Source organism: Telmatherina bonti, assembly GCF_933228915.1.
Source record: "Telmatherina bonti genome assembly, chromosome: 1".
Lineage (NCBI taxonomy): Eukaryota > Metazoa > Chordata > Actinopteri > Atheriniformes > Telmatherinidae > Telmatherina > Telmatherina bonti.
This window is the reverse complement of record NC_136619.1, coordinates 3661076-3675528: the sequence shown is the minus strand read 5'-3', so window position 1 is coordinate 3675528 and position 14453 is coordinate 3661076. Positions and strand designations below refer to the sequence as shown.

At 52.4% G+C, this 14453-nt stretch overlaps 1 protein-coding gene across 1 annotated transcript in view; it reads left to right on the top strand.

The window, feature by feature from the left end:
• Positions 1-12425, top strand: part of ccdc102a (coiled-coil domain containing 102A) — a 63530-nt gene extending 51105 nt beyond the window's left edge. Inside the window, exon 10 of the mRNA XM_079240325.1 lies at positions 10669-12425. Within this exon, the coding sequence (XP_079096451.1) occupies positions 10669-10801 (133 nt within the window). The 3' untranslated portion in view covers positions 10802-12425. The remainder of the gene's footprint in view (positions 1-10668) is intronic.
• Positions 12426-14453: the final 2028 nt, after the last annotated feature.

The following is a 14453-nucleotide window of genomic DNA, read 5'->3' as shown; positions in this document are numbered from 1 at the left end:
TCCCCCCATCTCATCCCTCCATCTCATCCCCCCATCTCATCCATCCATCTCATCCATCCATCTCTCATCCCCCCATCTCATCCCTCCATCTCATCCCTCCATCTCATCCCTCTATCTCATCCCCCCATCCTCATCCCCCCATGTCATCCATCCATCTCTCATCCCTCCATCTCATCCCATCTCATCCCCCCATGTCATCCATCCATCTCTCATCCCCCCATCTCATCCATCCATCTCTCATCCCCCCATCTCTCATCCCCCCATGTCATCCCCCCATCTCATCCATCCATCTCTCATCCCTCCATCTCATCCATCCATCTCATCCCCCATGTCATCCCCCCATCTCATCCATCCATCTCTCATCCCTCCATCTCATCCCCCCCATCTCATCCATCTCTCATCCCTCCATCTCATCCCCCCCATCTCATCCATCCATCTCTCATCCCTCCATCTCATCCCCCCCATCTCATCCATCCATCTCTCATCCATCCATCTCTCATCCCCCCATCTCATCCATCCATCTCTCATCCCCCCATCTCATCCATCCATCTCTCATCCCCCCATCTCTCATCCCCCCATCTCATCCATCCATCTCTCATCCCCCATCTCTCATCCCCCATCTCATCCCCCCATCCTCATCCCCCCATCTCATCCATCCATCTCTCATCCCCCATCTCATCCCCCCATCCTCATCCCCCCATCTCATCCATCCATCTCATCCCCCATCCTCATCCATCCATCTCTCATCCCCCCATCTCATCCCCCATCTCATCCCCCCATCCTCATCCCCCCATCTCATCCCCCCATCTCATCCATCCATCTCTCATCCCCCATCTCATCCCCCCATCCTCATCCCCCCATCTCATCCATCCATCTCATCCCCCCATCCTCATCCCCCCATCTCATCCATCCATCTCTCATCCCCCCATCTCATCCCCCATCTCATCCCCCCATCCTCATCCCCCCATCTCATCCCCCCATCCTCATCCCCCCATCTCATCCATCCATCTCTCATCCCCCCATCTCTCATCCCCCCATGTCATCCCCCATCTCATCCATCCATCTCTCATCCCCCCATCTCATCCATCCATCTCTCATCCCCCGATCCTCATCCCCCCATCTCAATCCTTCCATCCTCATCCCTCCATCCTCATCCCTCCATCTTAATCCCCCCATCTCATCCCCCGATCTCATCCATCCATCTCTCATCCCTCCATCTCTCATCCCTCCATCTCATCCCCCGATCTCATCCATCCATCTCTCATCCCCCCATCTCATCCCTCCATCTCATCCATCCATCTCTCATCCCCCCATGTCATCCCCCCATCTCATCCATCCATCTCTCATCCCTCCATCTCATCCATCCATCTCTCATCCCCCCATCTCATCCCTCCATCTCATCCATCCATCTCTCATCCCCCCATCTCATCCATCCATCTCTCATCCCCCATCTCATCTATCCATCTCTCATCCCCTCATGTCATCCCCCCATCTCATCTATCCATCTCTCATCCCCCCATGTCATCCCCCCATCTCATCCATCCATCTCTCATCCCCCGATCCTCATCCCCCCATCTCAATCCTTCCATCCCCATCCCTCCATCCTCATCCCTCCATCTTAATCCCCCCATCTCATCCCCCGATCTCATCCATCCATCTCTCATCCCTCCATCTCTCATCCCTCCATCTCATCCCCCGATCTCATCCATCCATCTCTCATCCCCCCATCTCATCCCTCCATCTCATCCATCCATCTCTCATCCCCCCATGTCATCCCCCCATCTCATCCATCCATCTCTCATCCCTCCATCTCATCCCTCCATCTCATCCATCCATCTCTCATCCCCCCATCTCATCCCTCCATCTCATCCATCCATCTCTCATCCCCCCATCTCATCCATCCATCTCTCATCCCCCCATCTCATCCCTCCATCTCATCCATCCATCTCTCATCCCCCCCATGACATCCCCCCATCTCATCCATCCATCTCTCATCCCCCGATCCTCATCCCCCCATCTCATCCATCCATCTCATCCCCCCATCTCATCCCTCCATCTCATCCCCCCATCTCATCCCCCCATCTCATCCCTCCATCTCATCCATCCATCTCATCCCTCTATCTCATCCATCCATCTCTCATCCCCCCATCTCATCTATCCATCTCTCATCCCCCGATCCTCATCCCCCCATCTCATCCCTCCATCTCATCCATCCATCTCTCATCCCCCCATCTCATCCATCCATCTCTCATCCCTCCATCTCTCATCCCTCCATCTCTCATCCCCCCATCTCATCCCCCATCCTCAACCCCCCATCTCATCCATCCATCTCTCATCCCTCCATCTCTCATCCCCCCATCTCTCATCCCCCCATGTCATCCCCCCATCTCATCCCCCATCCTCAACCCCCCATCTCATCCATCCATCTCTCATCCCTCCATCTCTCATCCCCCCATCTCATCCCCCCATGTCATCCCCCCATCTCATCCCCCCATCCTCAACCCCCCATCTCATCCATCCATCTCTCATCCCTCCATCTCTCATCCCCCCATCCTCATCCCCCATCTCATCCATCCATCTCTCATCCCCCCATCTCATCCCCCCATCTCATCCCCCCATGTCATCCCTCCATCTCAATCCTTCCATCTCTCATCCCCCATCCTCATCCCCCCATCTCATCCCTCCATCTCTCATCCCTCCATCTCTCATCCCTCCATCTCTCATCCCCCCATCTCATCCCCCCATCTCATCCATCCATCTCTCATCCCTCCATCTCAATCCTTCCATCCTCATCCCCCCATCTCATCCATCCATCTCTCATCCCCCATCCTCATCCCCCCATCTCATCCATCCATCTCTCATCCCCCATCTCATCCCCCCATCTCATCCCCCGATCCTCATCCCTCCATCTCAATCCTTCCATCCTCATCCCTCCATCCTCATCCCTCCATCTTAATCCCTCCATCTCATCCATCCATCTCTCATCCCTCCATCTCATCCATCCATATCTCATCCCCCGATCCTCATCCCCCCATCTCATCCCCCCATCTCATCCCCCGATCCTCATCCCTCCATCTCATCCCCCCATCTCATCCCTCCATCTCATCCCATCTCATCCATCCATCTCTCATCCCTCCATCTCATCCATCCATCTCTCATCCCCCCATCTCATCCATCTCTCATCCCCCCATCTCATCCCTCCATCTCATCCCTCCATCTCATCCATCCATCTCTCATCCCTCCATCTCATCCATCCATCTCTCATCCCTCCATCTCATCCTCCATCTCATCCCCCCATCTCATCCCTCCATCTCATCCCATCTCATCCATCCATCTCATCTCATCTCATCCCATCTCATCCATCCATCTCTCATCCCTCCATCTCATCCATCCATCTCTCATCCCCCCATCTCATCCATCTCTCATCCCTCCATCTCATCCCTCCATCTCATCCATCCATCTCATCCATCCATCTCTCATCCCTCCATCTCATCCATCCATCTCTCATCCCTCTATCTCATCCCCCCATCTCATCCCTCCATCCCATCCCATCTCATCCATCCATCTCTCATCCCCCCATCCTCATCCCCCATCTCATCCATCCATCTCTCCTCCCTCCATCTCATCCCCCCATCTCATCCATCTCTCATCCCCCCATCTCATCCCTCCATCTCATCCCCCATCTCATCCATCCATCTTTCATCCCTCCATCTCATCCATCCATCTCTCATCCCCCCATCCTCATCCCCCCATCTCATCCATCCATCTCTCCTCCCTCCATCTCATCCCCCCATCTCATCCATCTCTCATCCCCCCATCTCATCCCTCCATCTCATCATCCATCTCTCATCCCTCCATCTCATCCATCCATCTCTCATCCCTCCATCTCATCCCCCATCTCATCCATCCATCTCATCCCTCCATCTCTCATCCCTCTATCTCATCCCCCCATCTCATCCCTCCATCTCATCCCATCTCATCCATCCATCTCTCATCCCTCCATCTCATCCATCCATCTCTCATCCCTCCATCTCATCCATCCATCTCATCCCTCCATCTCATCCCCCCATCTCATCCCTCCATCTCATCCCCCATCTCATCCATCCATCTCTCATCCCTCCATCTCAATCCTTCCATCCTCATCCCTCCATCCTCATCCCTCCATCTTAATCCCTCCATCTCATCCATCCATCTCTCATCCCTCCATCCTCATCCCTCCATCTTAATCCCTCCATCTCATCCATCCATATCTCATCCCCCGATCCTCATCCCTCCATCTCATCCCCCCATCTCATCCATCCATCTCTCATCCCTCCATCTCATCCTCCATCTCATCCATCCATCTCTCATCCCTCTATCTCATCCCCCCATCTCATCCCCCCATCTCATCCATCCATCTCTCATCCCTCTATCTCATCCCCCCATCTCATCCCTCCATCTCATCCCATCTCATCCATCCATCTCTCATCCCTCCATCTCATCCATCCATCTCTCATCCCTCTATCTCATCCCCCCATCTCATCCCCCCATCTCATCCATCCATCTCTCATCCCTCCATCTCATCCCCCATCTCATCCATCCATCTCTCATCCCTCTATCTCATCCCCCCATCTCATCCCTCCATCTCATCCCATCTCATCCATCCATCTCTCATCCCTCCATCTCATCCATCCATCTCATCCCTCCATCTCATCCCTCCATCTCTCATCCCCCCATCTCTCATCCCTCCATCTCACCCCCCCATCTCATCCCTCCATCTCTCATCCCTCCATCTCTCATCCCTCCATCTCAATCACTCCTTATCAATCCCCCCATCCTCATCCCTCCATCTCATCCCTCCATCCTCTCTGCTCTCCATTTTCTCCATGTGACGGCTCTGGGAGCAGCCAATCACCGAGCTGCAGGTTACCGTAGTAACAGAGAGCCTCTGCGTGTCCAGGGGCGACAGGCATGTCAGCATAGTGTGTGTGTTTTTGTGTGTGTGTGTTATTGTCAACGAGATCTCTGACATATTTATCCATGCAATCTGTACTTGAGGTCTACTGACAGCTCCAGTCGGAGCTGTAGTTCGCATGGAGATGTCCTGGCCGTAGCGGTTAACAACAGCAGAACCAGTTTAACACTTTGTGGTTTCACTCTGTTCACTGATCCAAAGAGAATATGAGGTCAGGGATCAACCTGTGCGTAGCAACGCTGACTGCAGGCGGCGTACGCACGGAAAACAGGAAATGCGGCACAAAAAAACTTCCAGGTTTCTAAAGCAGCACGTCCCACGCCTGTTTCCTTCATAAATCAGGATCAACAGTAAATGTTGCCACATGAAGGAACATCTGGCCACGCCCACATGTTGGCCATAACAGGTCAGGTGAACACCCTGATAAATATTAATCCATCTCATTTCCATGACAGTTCTGCAGGAAAAAAGCCAAAAAGAGGATTTTTTGGGAAATGAGGAAGAAATTCTAACAGATAAAGATGTAAAATGTGAAAGTATTTAATCTGGTGGAGACGGGACGGACATCAGCACCAGCAGAAAGACAGAGGAGGTCAGCAGGGGACAGATGCTGTCAGCGTCTCATCAGACCACCGGACTTATCCAGAAAGGACAAATAAAGTGGTCAGACAATAAAATGTAGGGAGAAAGTGCATCTTGGTCCACAGGAGGAGGAAGGGGGGGCGCTGCCCACTCCCACAGATTAGAAGCTGGCGGGAAAATGAAGGAGTCCAGAGATACGCTGGAACAAAATGCTCCAGATGATGCTGGAAGTGCTTCATTCCTTGGTTTCAGATTATAAAATGAACGGACATAAATGAGACGTCTCTGACTCCAGTTTATTTACTGGGAACATACTGGTGTTCCTGTGTGTCCCAGCTGGGTTGCAGCGCTGCAGATGTGGTCGGAGAGGGGGGGCAGTGGTTCCACCTTGTGTCCTAGCTGCGGTGTCCTCGCAGAGGAACCAATAATCACCATGAAGGAGGAGGTGCAGGAGATGGAGAGGAATAAACACCACCCTGACAGAAACCACACTAAAGATAAACTTGTGAATAAATGAGAATTCTCCACCTCTGATGTGTTGCATCACTTCTAGACGTAAAGCAGCAGCGTTTGGTTCCAACGTGAGAGGATGATTGACAACACAATCATTCAGATTGGATGATTGATCAGGTGAACGCAGGTGAAGCGCTGACGTCATTTAGTAGCATGTTATGTAGCGTCTCCACTATCTGCACACATCTGCAGCTGTACAACAGGTTTCCTCCTGGGCATGGAGGCACCTCCACCTGCCTCCATCTGCCCGATGGCCGCTACACCACGTCTGGCTGTGGAGAACATCGTTCTGTTCCTCTGCTCTGGGTTGGGAAAAGGAGCGGACCCGACCGGTCAGTCCCTTCCCTTTGGAAGGTGCCGGACTGGAGTCCAGAGTCTCCATGTTCCATGTCCACCAGCAGGGACAGATAAGCCACGTTGGGGAGCATTTTATATCCAACCATCACTTCATGTTCTGTATCTGCAGGTGGAGGAAACACCTGAGCACCCTGATGATGGGCTGTTGTCATGGCGACCGCCTCCTGCAGGTCTTCATGTAGAGCTTTATTAGTACGGCAGCTTCTGTACGACTTATTAACTGTGTGATGTGGCTTTTCTAACATGTAGAACTGCTTGTTTCAGAACATTTTCCTGCTGGACGTTTTACGTGCTGGAGGAACTTTTTCTCTTCTTCTGCAGATGCTGTTAATGTCCAACATTCTGGGGGAAAGTTTACATTTCATTTGGAACAAATGTCCCAAATTTCACACCATTTCTTTGGTTTTATTTTCTGCCGTTTCCCGTTCCTCCAGATGTTGCGCGTACGCCGGGGTCAGAGGTTGTGACGTTTTACCGCCAAGTTATAAGTTTTAAAAGTTGACTATACTTGGCGTACGCCGGGTTTTGTGCGACAGCTTCGTAAATGAGGCCCCAGGTGTCCTGCTGGAGGATCTGAGTAGCCAGACAGAAGCATGACGAAGAGGAACACTTTGGATCTCCTCACCAGGTCCAGATGTTGACTGGCTGCTCAGGTAGTTCCCCAGTTTCCTAAACGTGGACAAGTTGGAGTGAAAACGTGATGGATGGGTCAACATTCAGTCGCAGGAGGAAATCTGAAGTTGCTGGTTGTTTAATTCAGTCCTGGTCCTGCTGGACCAGATCCGCTGGTCAGTCCTGGTCCTGCTGGACCAGATCCGCTGGTCAGTCCTGGTCCTGCTGGACCCGTCTGCTGCTTCTGACCCAGCCAACCATCAGATTCTCCTCTCCACTCTCTGAGCTCGGCATCTCTGGATCTGTCCTCTCGTGGTCCACGTCCTACCTCACAGGAAGATCCTTCAGAGTATCCTGGAGAGGAGAAGTGTCCAGATCACATGAAAACAGGGGAGCCTCAGGGATCAGTGCTCGGCCCTCTTCTCTTTCCACTTTACACCTCCTCACTCGGTGCAGTTAGAAGCTCTCATGGCTTCTCCTACCACTGCTATGCAGATGATACTCCGCTTCCCTCCAGACGACACCAGTTTCCTCAGAAAGTCGCTTCCTTTGGGGAAATCTGAACGAACCAAACAGATTCTGATTCGGACCAAAGAATCTGACTCGGTCCGCCTACAAACGCAGGTCTCGGTCCGTTTCACGCGGACCAATTACAGGAAGCGGACTACAAACCAAGTCCCTTCCTGCATGTGGCGTAGCATTGCATTGTGGGTAAATCCATAGCGATGGCGTTAAGGGTCCTCTGCCTCGTCTGGTGTTCATACTGCGTCCATTGTTGCAGTGGATTTCTGCAGGATACTTGCATAAGACACAATAAAAACCCAAAACAGCCTTAGTTTGGTCTCCATGTTTAACTGGCAGGTGGAGGAAACAGAGTTTTCTTCTTCACGCCGGTCTGGTCCTCTCTTCTGCTAAATACTAGTGCAGCGCCACCTCTGGTGGGAATGGGGACATATTATTCTACTGGTTTGACTGGTTTCACCAAAGTGCAGTGTGAACACGGTCCGCATGGATACACCCCCCTACAGCTGGACCCAGTCCCCAACCGGACCCAGTCCCCAACCGGACCGAGTCCCCAACCGGACCGAGTCCCCAACCGGACCGAGTCCCCAACCGGACCCAGTCCCCGACCAGACCCAGTCCTCAACCGGACCGAGTCCCCAACCGGACCCAGTCCCCAACCGGACCAAGTCCCCGACCAAACCCAGTCCTCAACCAGACCCAGTCCCCGACCGGACCCAGTCCTCAACCAGACCCAGTCCCTGACCGGACCCAGTCCTCAACCAGACCCAGTCCCCGACCGGACCCAGTCCTCAACCGGACCAAGTCCCCGACCAAACCCAGTCCTCAACCAGACCCAGTCCCCGACCAGACCCAGTCCTCAACCAGACCCAGTCCCCGACCGGACCCAGTCCTCAACCAGACCCAGTCCCCGACCGGACCCAGTCCTCAACCAGACCCAGTCCTCAACCGGACCCAGTCCCCGACCGGACCCAGTCCTCAACCAGACCCAGTCCCCGACCGGACCCAGTCCTCAACCAGACCCAGTCCCCGACCAAACCCAGTCCTCAACCAGACCCAGTCCCCGACCGGACCCAGTCCTCAACCAGACCCAGTCCTCAACCGGACCCAGTCCCCGACCGGACCCAGTCCTCAACCAGACCCAGTCCCCGACCGGACCCAGTCCTCAACCAGACCCAGTCCCCGACCGGACCCAGTCCTCAACCAGACCCAGTCCTCAACCGGACCCAGTCCCCGACCGGACCCAGTCCTCAACCAGACCCAGTCCCCGACCGGACCCAGTCCTCAACCGGACCCAGTCCCCGACCGGACCCAGTCCTCAACCAGACCCAGTCCCCGACCGGACCCAGTCCTCAACCAGACCCAGTCCTCAACCGGACCCAGTCCCCGACCGGACCCAGTCCTCAACCAGACCCAGTCCCCGACCAAACCCAGTCCTCAACCAGACCCAGTCCCCGACCAAACCCAGTCCTCAACCAGACCCAGTCCCCGACCGGACCCAGTCCTCAACCAGACCCAGTCCTCAACCAGACCCAGTCCTCAACCGGACCCAGTCCCCGACCAAACCCAGTCCTCAACCGGACCCAGTCCCCGACCGGACCCAGTCCTCAACCAGACCCAGTCCTCAACCGGACCCAGTCCCCGACCGGACCAAGTCTAGCGGACTGTCCTGATGGGAATGCACCTTTAATGCTTCTGGTTTACAAAACAACAACCCAAACGTCTACTGTCTGCCTTCACTCCTTCATCCAGAGCTACACTCCCTCTCCACGGTTACGCTCTACCAGTGGCGTTACCATGACTACGTGGGACTAAACCACCAGCCAGACTCTTTTCCTCTGTCGTGCCACGATGGTGGAACGACCTGCTGAACTCTGTCCGATCTGCTTTAAGCTGCAGACTCAGCTCTTCAAGCAGCATTCTGCTCTTAGTTTAACTGTATTTATCAGAGGAGTTGGAGAATTTAACCCAGTTCTTTGCAACAAATATTGTGGTATTCATTCTTTGTATTTTAACAAGAGTAACATTGTGGGGTGGTAGGAAAGAATAAAAAAGCCTGTAGCTCTTTATGTCAAGACCTGCGTCCAACTGGACAGTCCACCAGCACCTTCCTACCATGTCCTCTACTGTTTGATTTCCTGCTTGTGTTGTTCTCACTCTCATATGTACGTCACTGTGGATAAAAGCGTCTGCTCCATGACTGTAGAATAAAATACATATATGTATATGTATAGATGACACAAAACAGCTTTTTACTGTCCTGCTGGTTTCAGTTGGGGCAACAATAAACCTATGGAACACGTTTCGAGGGCTTGGCTGCAGAGACCACCGGACCCTCTCCGAAGGGAGGGGATGGGAACAAGAGCCCTTAGGCTCCGACTGAAGCAGCAGAAACCATTTGGAATGAGTTAAACTGTATTTTTAACAGGATAGTTTTGTGGCCCAGAGTTCAGTCATGACTGGTTCTGACTGAGCTGCTCTCCGGTCGTACCAGTACCAGACCTTACTTTCATCCCTGCACACTACCGACTTCCATTTCAAATGAAGTTAGAGCTGCTACAGAGAAGCAAATTTGGTTTTATTTCAACCTTTATGACACGCAGCTTTGGATTTTACTTTGTTGAGTTGTTATTTGTCACAACCCTACTGCTCACTTCAGAAAGGGAAGTACTGCACATGGTTTTGTGTAAAAACCAAGTATACTCAGACCAACAGCCTTAAATCTCAGTTCTTCCTCATTCTGATGCTCAGCTGGAACTCCGGCAGGTCGTCATCACCATGACGACACGTCTGCATGGTGCCGTGATTGGCTGGTTGGGTTTCCAGCTGGTGGAGGTGACAACTTGGACGATGTGCTGAACTAGTTGAACTCAGGTGATGTTTCGGCGCTTCAGTCTGACACTTTGTTCTCCATTGAATCTTTCCAGTTCAGCACATCAAACGTTTACTTGAGGAAGTCTCTGACTGTCCTTCTTTTCTTCGTCTTGGTCTGGACCAGTCTGGACCCTGGGCTCCATGAGGAGATGGCAGACTTCGGTCTCTATGTGAGCTCTGAGGGTCCCGTCGTCCTCTTCAGCCCTGTCACGCTGTCTAACATCACGATTTCTTCTCTTGTCTCTTTGTCTCAGACTGCGACGGCAGCAGCAGAGTCCTGGCTTGTTTGGGAAGATGCGATCTGCTCGGTTCAGTGCCGACAACCCCGATGGCCCAAGCAGCGACATGGACGAGGAGGAGGAGGAGCTGCAGCTCCAGATCCCATAAAGATGTGCTGGAGCGATGAAAACATCAACCACCTGCACCCCTTTTTCTGAGAGTTCACGCATCCAATCAGGATGCAAAATAACTGCTGATCAAGGCATCGATCAATAAGTTACTGAAGGAAAGAAGCAGGAGAAGGCTTCTCTAAGATCAGGAGGTTTCCCCGGCAGACAGAGGAATCACATGATGTAAGAGAGGAAAGTTTTCACCCAGCTGCAATCTGATAAGCACACACACAGTGTAATACTCATACATGCACACAGAACGAGATGAAGCGGGAAGACGGGATGTCCTTCCTCCATTCTCATCATGTAACAAGCCTCCCTCTGCTGCAACGTTCCATAAACAGGGTGTTCACTGCCCTCACGGGGTTTCAGCTTTACTTCTGGATCACAAGATCAGATTTTACTCCTTATTCCGAGGCTTTTCCTTGCAGATGTAGAGGATGTAAAATCTCTGATGTGACTGAAACTCATCAATTGTGGAAACATGTTCCACAGATGAAAACTAGACGTGCTCTGCAGAAATCAGCTGTTTGAATAGAAGAGATAAACCAATAAATCTTCTGCCAGGGAGATGATCAGGAAAATATTTACACATGAGAATATGTTTTACTAAGTTTAGAAGCCTCCAGACAACCGGCAGGAAGCTTCTTTTTCTGATGCTTTCACTTCGAGACAAAAGGAATTGAGTGTAGTCAATTATGATAAATATACACACGTACAGATCTGTAAACATGCAAACATAAACATATGTAGATGTTTAGTTGCTCCTTTCATCATCAACAGTCCTTAACACTAGTATTGGCCAAAGAGAATGAAAACATCAATAATCAAATTAGTCATGGTTGTAATAAAACCAAAACATCAGATAAAGCAAATAAAAAACAAGACAAAAAGTTTAGTCTTCTGTCAGATTATGAAAGCTGAGAAAAGTATTATGAATGAAAAACAATCCTGAGTGCCTTCAGACCTCATCCCAGACTAACCAACCCAGTAATGCCTGAAACTCTGAGACCAAAACCAGCAAGGACAGAAAACTGTCCAACTTGTCCTGAAGAAGCTGAATATCGGAGCATTTTTAAGCAGAAATATAAGTCTGTTTCCTACGTAGGTTTATCTCCCTGATGGGCATAAAGTTCTCAGCGTCTTCATGTCCCTGGGACAGAACTTCTGTCTGACGTTCAGCTGGATTTAAACCCAAAGGTTGGAGTGTGAGCACGTGTGTGTGTGATTCAGAAAAAAGACAGAAACCATGCGAGATGCTGCGACGTCTGAAACTGGTTTTACAGCTCACACTGGGAGTAAAACACACAATACAGAGCCTTGCTAAAGTATTCACCCCCCTTGACATTTTGTGTTCGTCACCCCACAGCCTGGAATCAAATGGATTGTTCAAGGGTTTGCATCACTTAATTTACAGAACATGCCCACAACTTTGAAGATGTGATATGATTTTTATTGTGAAGCAAACATCACATGAGACAGAAGAACAGAAAACATCATTGTGCTGTATTCACCCCAGCTCTGTGGAGCTGATTGTGGTCCTATGGACAGATACTTCCTCTGCAGCTCCTCCAGGGTTACCTTCGGTCTCTGGGCTGCCTCTCTGATTAACGCCCTCCTTGCCCGGTCTGTCAGGTCTGGTGGGCGGCCCTCTCTTGGCAGGTTTGTTGTGGTGCCATGTTCCTACCATTTGATGATGGATTTTATGGTGCTCCTGGGGATCATCAAAGATTTAGATGTTTTTTTATAACCTAACCCAGACTTGTACTTCTGAACAGCTTTGTCTCTGACTTGTTTGGTCTTCATCGTGGTGTTTGGTTAGCAGCGCCTCTTCATTAGATGTTACAGCCTCTGAGACCTTTCAGAAGAGCTGTAGATATACTGATAGATCATGTGACACTTAGATTGGAAACAGGTGAACTTTGTTTCCCTCATAGTGTGACTTCTGAAGGTAACTGGTTGAACCAGAGCATTTTAGGGCCTTCATAACAAAGGGGGTGAATACATATGCACATGGCAATTTTCAGGTTTTTTGTTTTGTTTTTTTTTTTAAATTTGTATTTCTCATTTCACTTCAAAACTTGGACTGTTTTGTGCAGATCCATCCAATACAATTCTGATTTGAAAACAATAGTCAAATTAGAGGTTGCAATGTAACAAATTAGGTAAAAGGCCAAGGGGGGTGAATACTTTTGCAAGGCACTGTATGATCTAAAACGGCTCACTAGATGTTCATGCATGTAAAGTTTTAGGATGTAGAAACCCGGTAAGAAATCAGAAAAGTTTATTCTGATCCCAGTCTTTGTGCTGGAAAAGCCGCTTTGTTTCGGAATTCTAAATCAGATGTGTTGATCCAGTGCTCGGCATTGTGGGTGAACACGACCAAAAAAGCCCAGTGGGGGGGGAATAGGTGTCTCTGGACGAGAGAAATGCTTTGCAATCAGACGTGGAAGGACTGTAAAAGTCCCCCCATTCGGGCCGAGCCTAGCGTACTGTCCTGGCCCCCAGCTGAACCGAGTCCCCCCATTCGGGCCGAGCCTAGCGTACTGTCCTGGCCCCCAGCTGAACCGAGTCCCCCCATTCGGGCCGAGCCTAGCGTACTGTCCTGGCCCCCAGCTGAACCGAGTCCCCCCATTCGGGCCGAGCCTAGCATACTGTCCTGGCCCCCAGCTGAACCGAGTCCCCCCATTCGGGCCGAGCCTAGCGTACTGTCCTGGCCCCCAGCTGAACCGAGTCCCCCCATTCGGGCCGAGCCTAGCGTACTGTCCTGGCCCCCAGCTGAACCGAGTCCCCCCATTCGGGCCGAGTCTAGCGTACTGTCCTGGCCCCCAGCTGAACCGAGTCCCCCCATTCGGGCCGAGCCTAGCGTACTGTCCTGGCCCCCAGCTGAACCGAGTCCCCCCATTCGGGCCGAGCCTAGCGTACTGTCCTGGCCCCCAGCTGAACCGAGTCCCCCCATTCGGGCCGAGCCTAGCGTACTGTCCTGGCCCCCAGCTGAACCGAGTCCCCCCATTCGGGCCGAGCCTAGCGTACTGTCCTGGCCCCCAGCTGAACCGAGTCCCCCCATTCGGGCCGAGTCTAGCGTACTGTCCTGGCCCCCAGCTGAACCGAGTCTCCCCATTCGGGCCGAGCCTAGCGTACTGTCCTGGCCCCCAGCTGAACCGAGTCCCCCCATTCGGGCCGAGCCTAGCGTACTGTCCTGGCCCCCAGCTGAACCGAGTCCCCCCATTCGGGCCGAGCCTAGCGTACTGTCCTGGCCCCCAGCTGAACCGAGTCCCCCCATTCGGGCCGAGCCTAGCGTACTGTCCTGGCCCCCAGCTGAACCGAGTCCCCCCATTCGGGCCGAGCCTAGCGTACTGTCCTGGCCCCCAGCTGAACCGAGTCCCCCCATTCGGGCCGAGCCTAGCGTACTGTCCTGGCCCCCAGCTGAACCGAGTCCCCCCATTCGGGCCGAGCCTAGCGTACTGTCCTGGCCCCCAGCTGAACCGAGTCCCCCCATTCGGGCCGAGCCTAGCGTACTGTCCTGGCCCCCAGCTGAACCGAGTCCCCCCATTCGGGCCGAGCCTAGCGTACTGTCCTGGCCCCCAGCTGAACCGAGTCCCCCCATTCGGGCCGAGCCTAGCGTACTGTCCTGGCCCCCAGCTGAACCG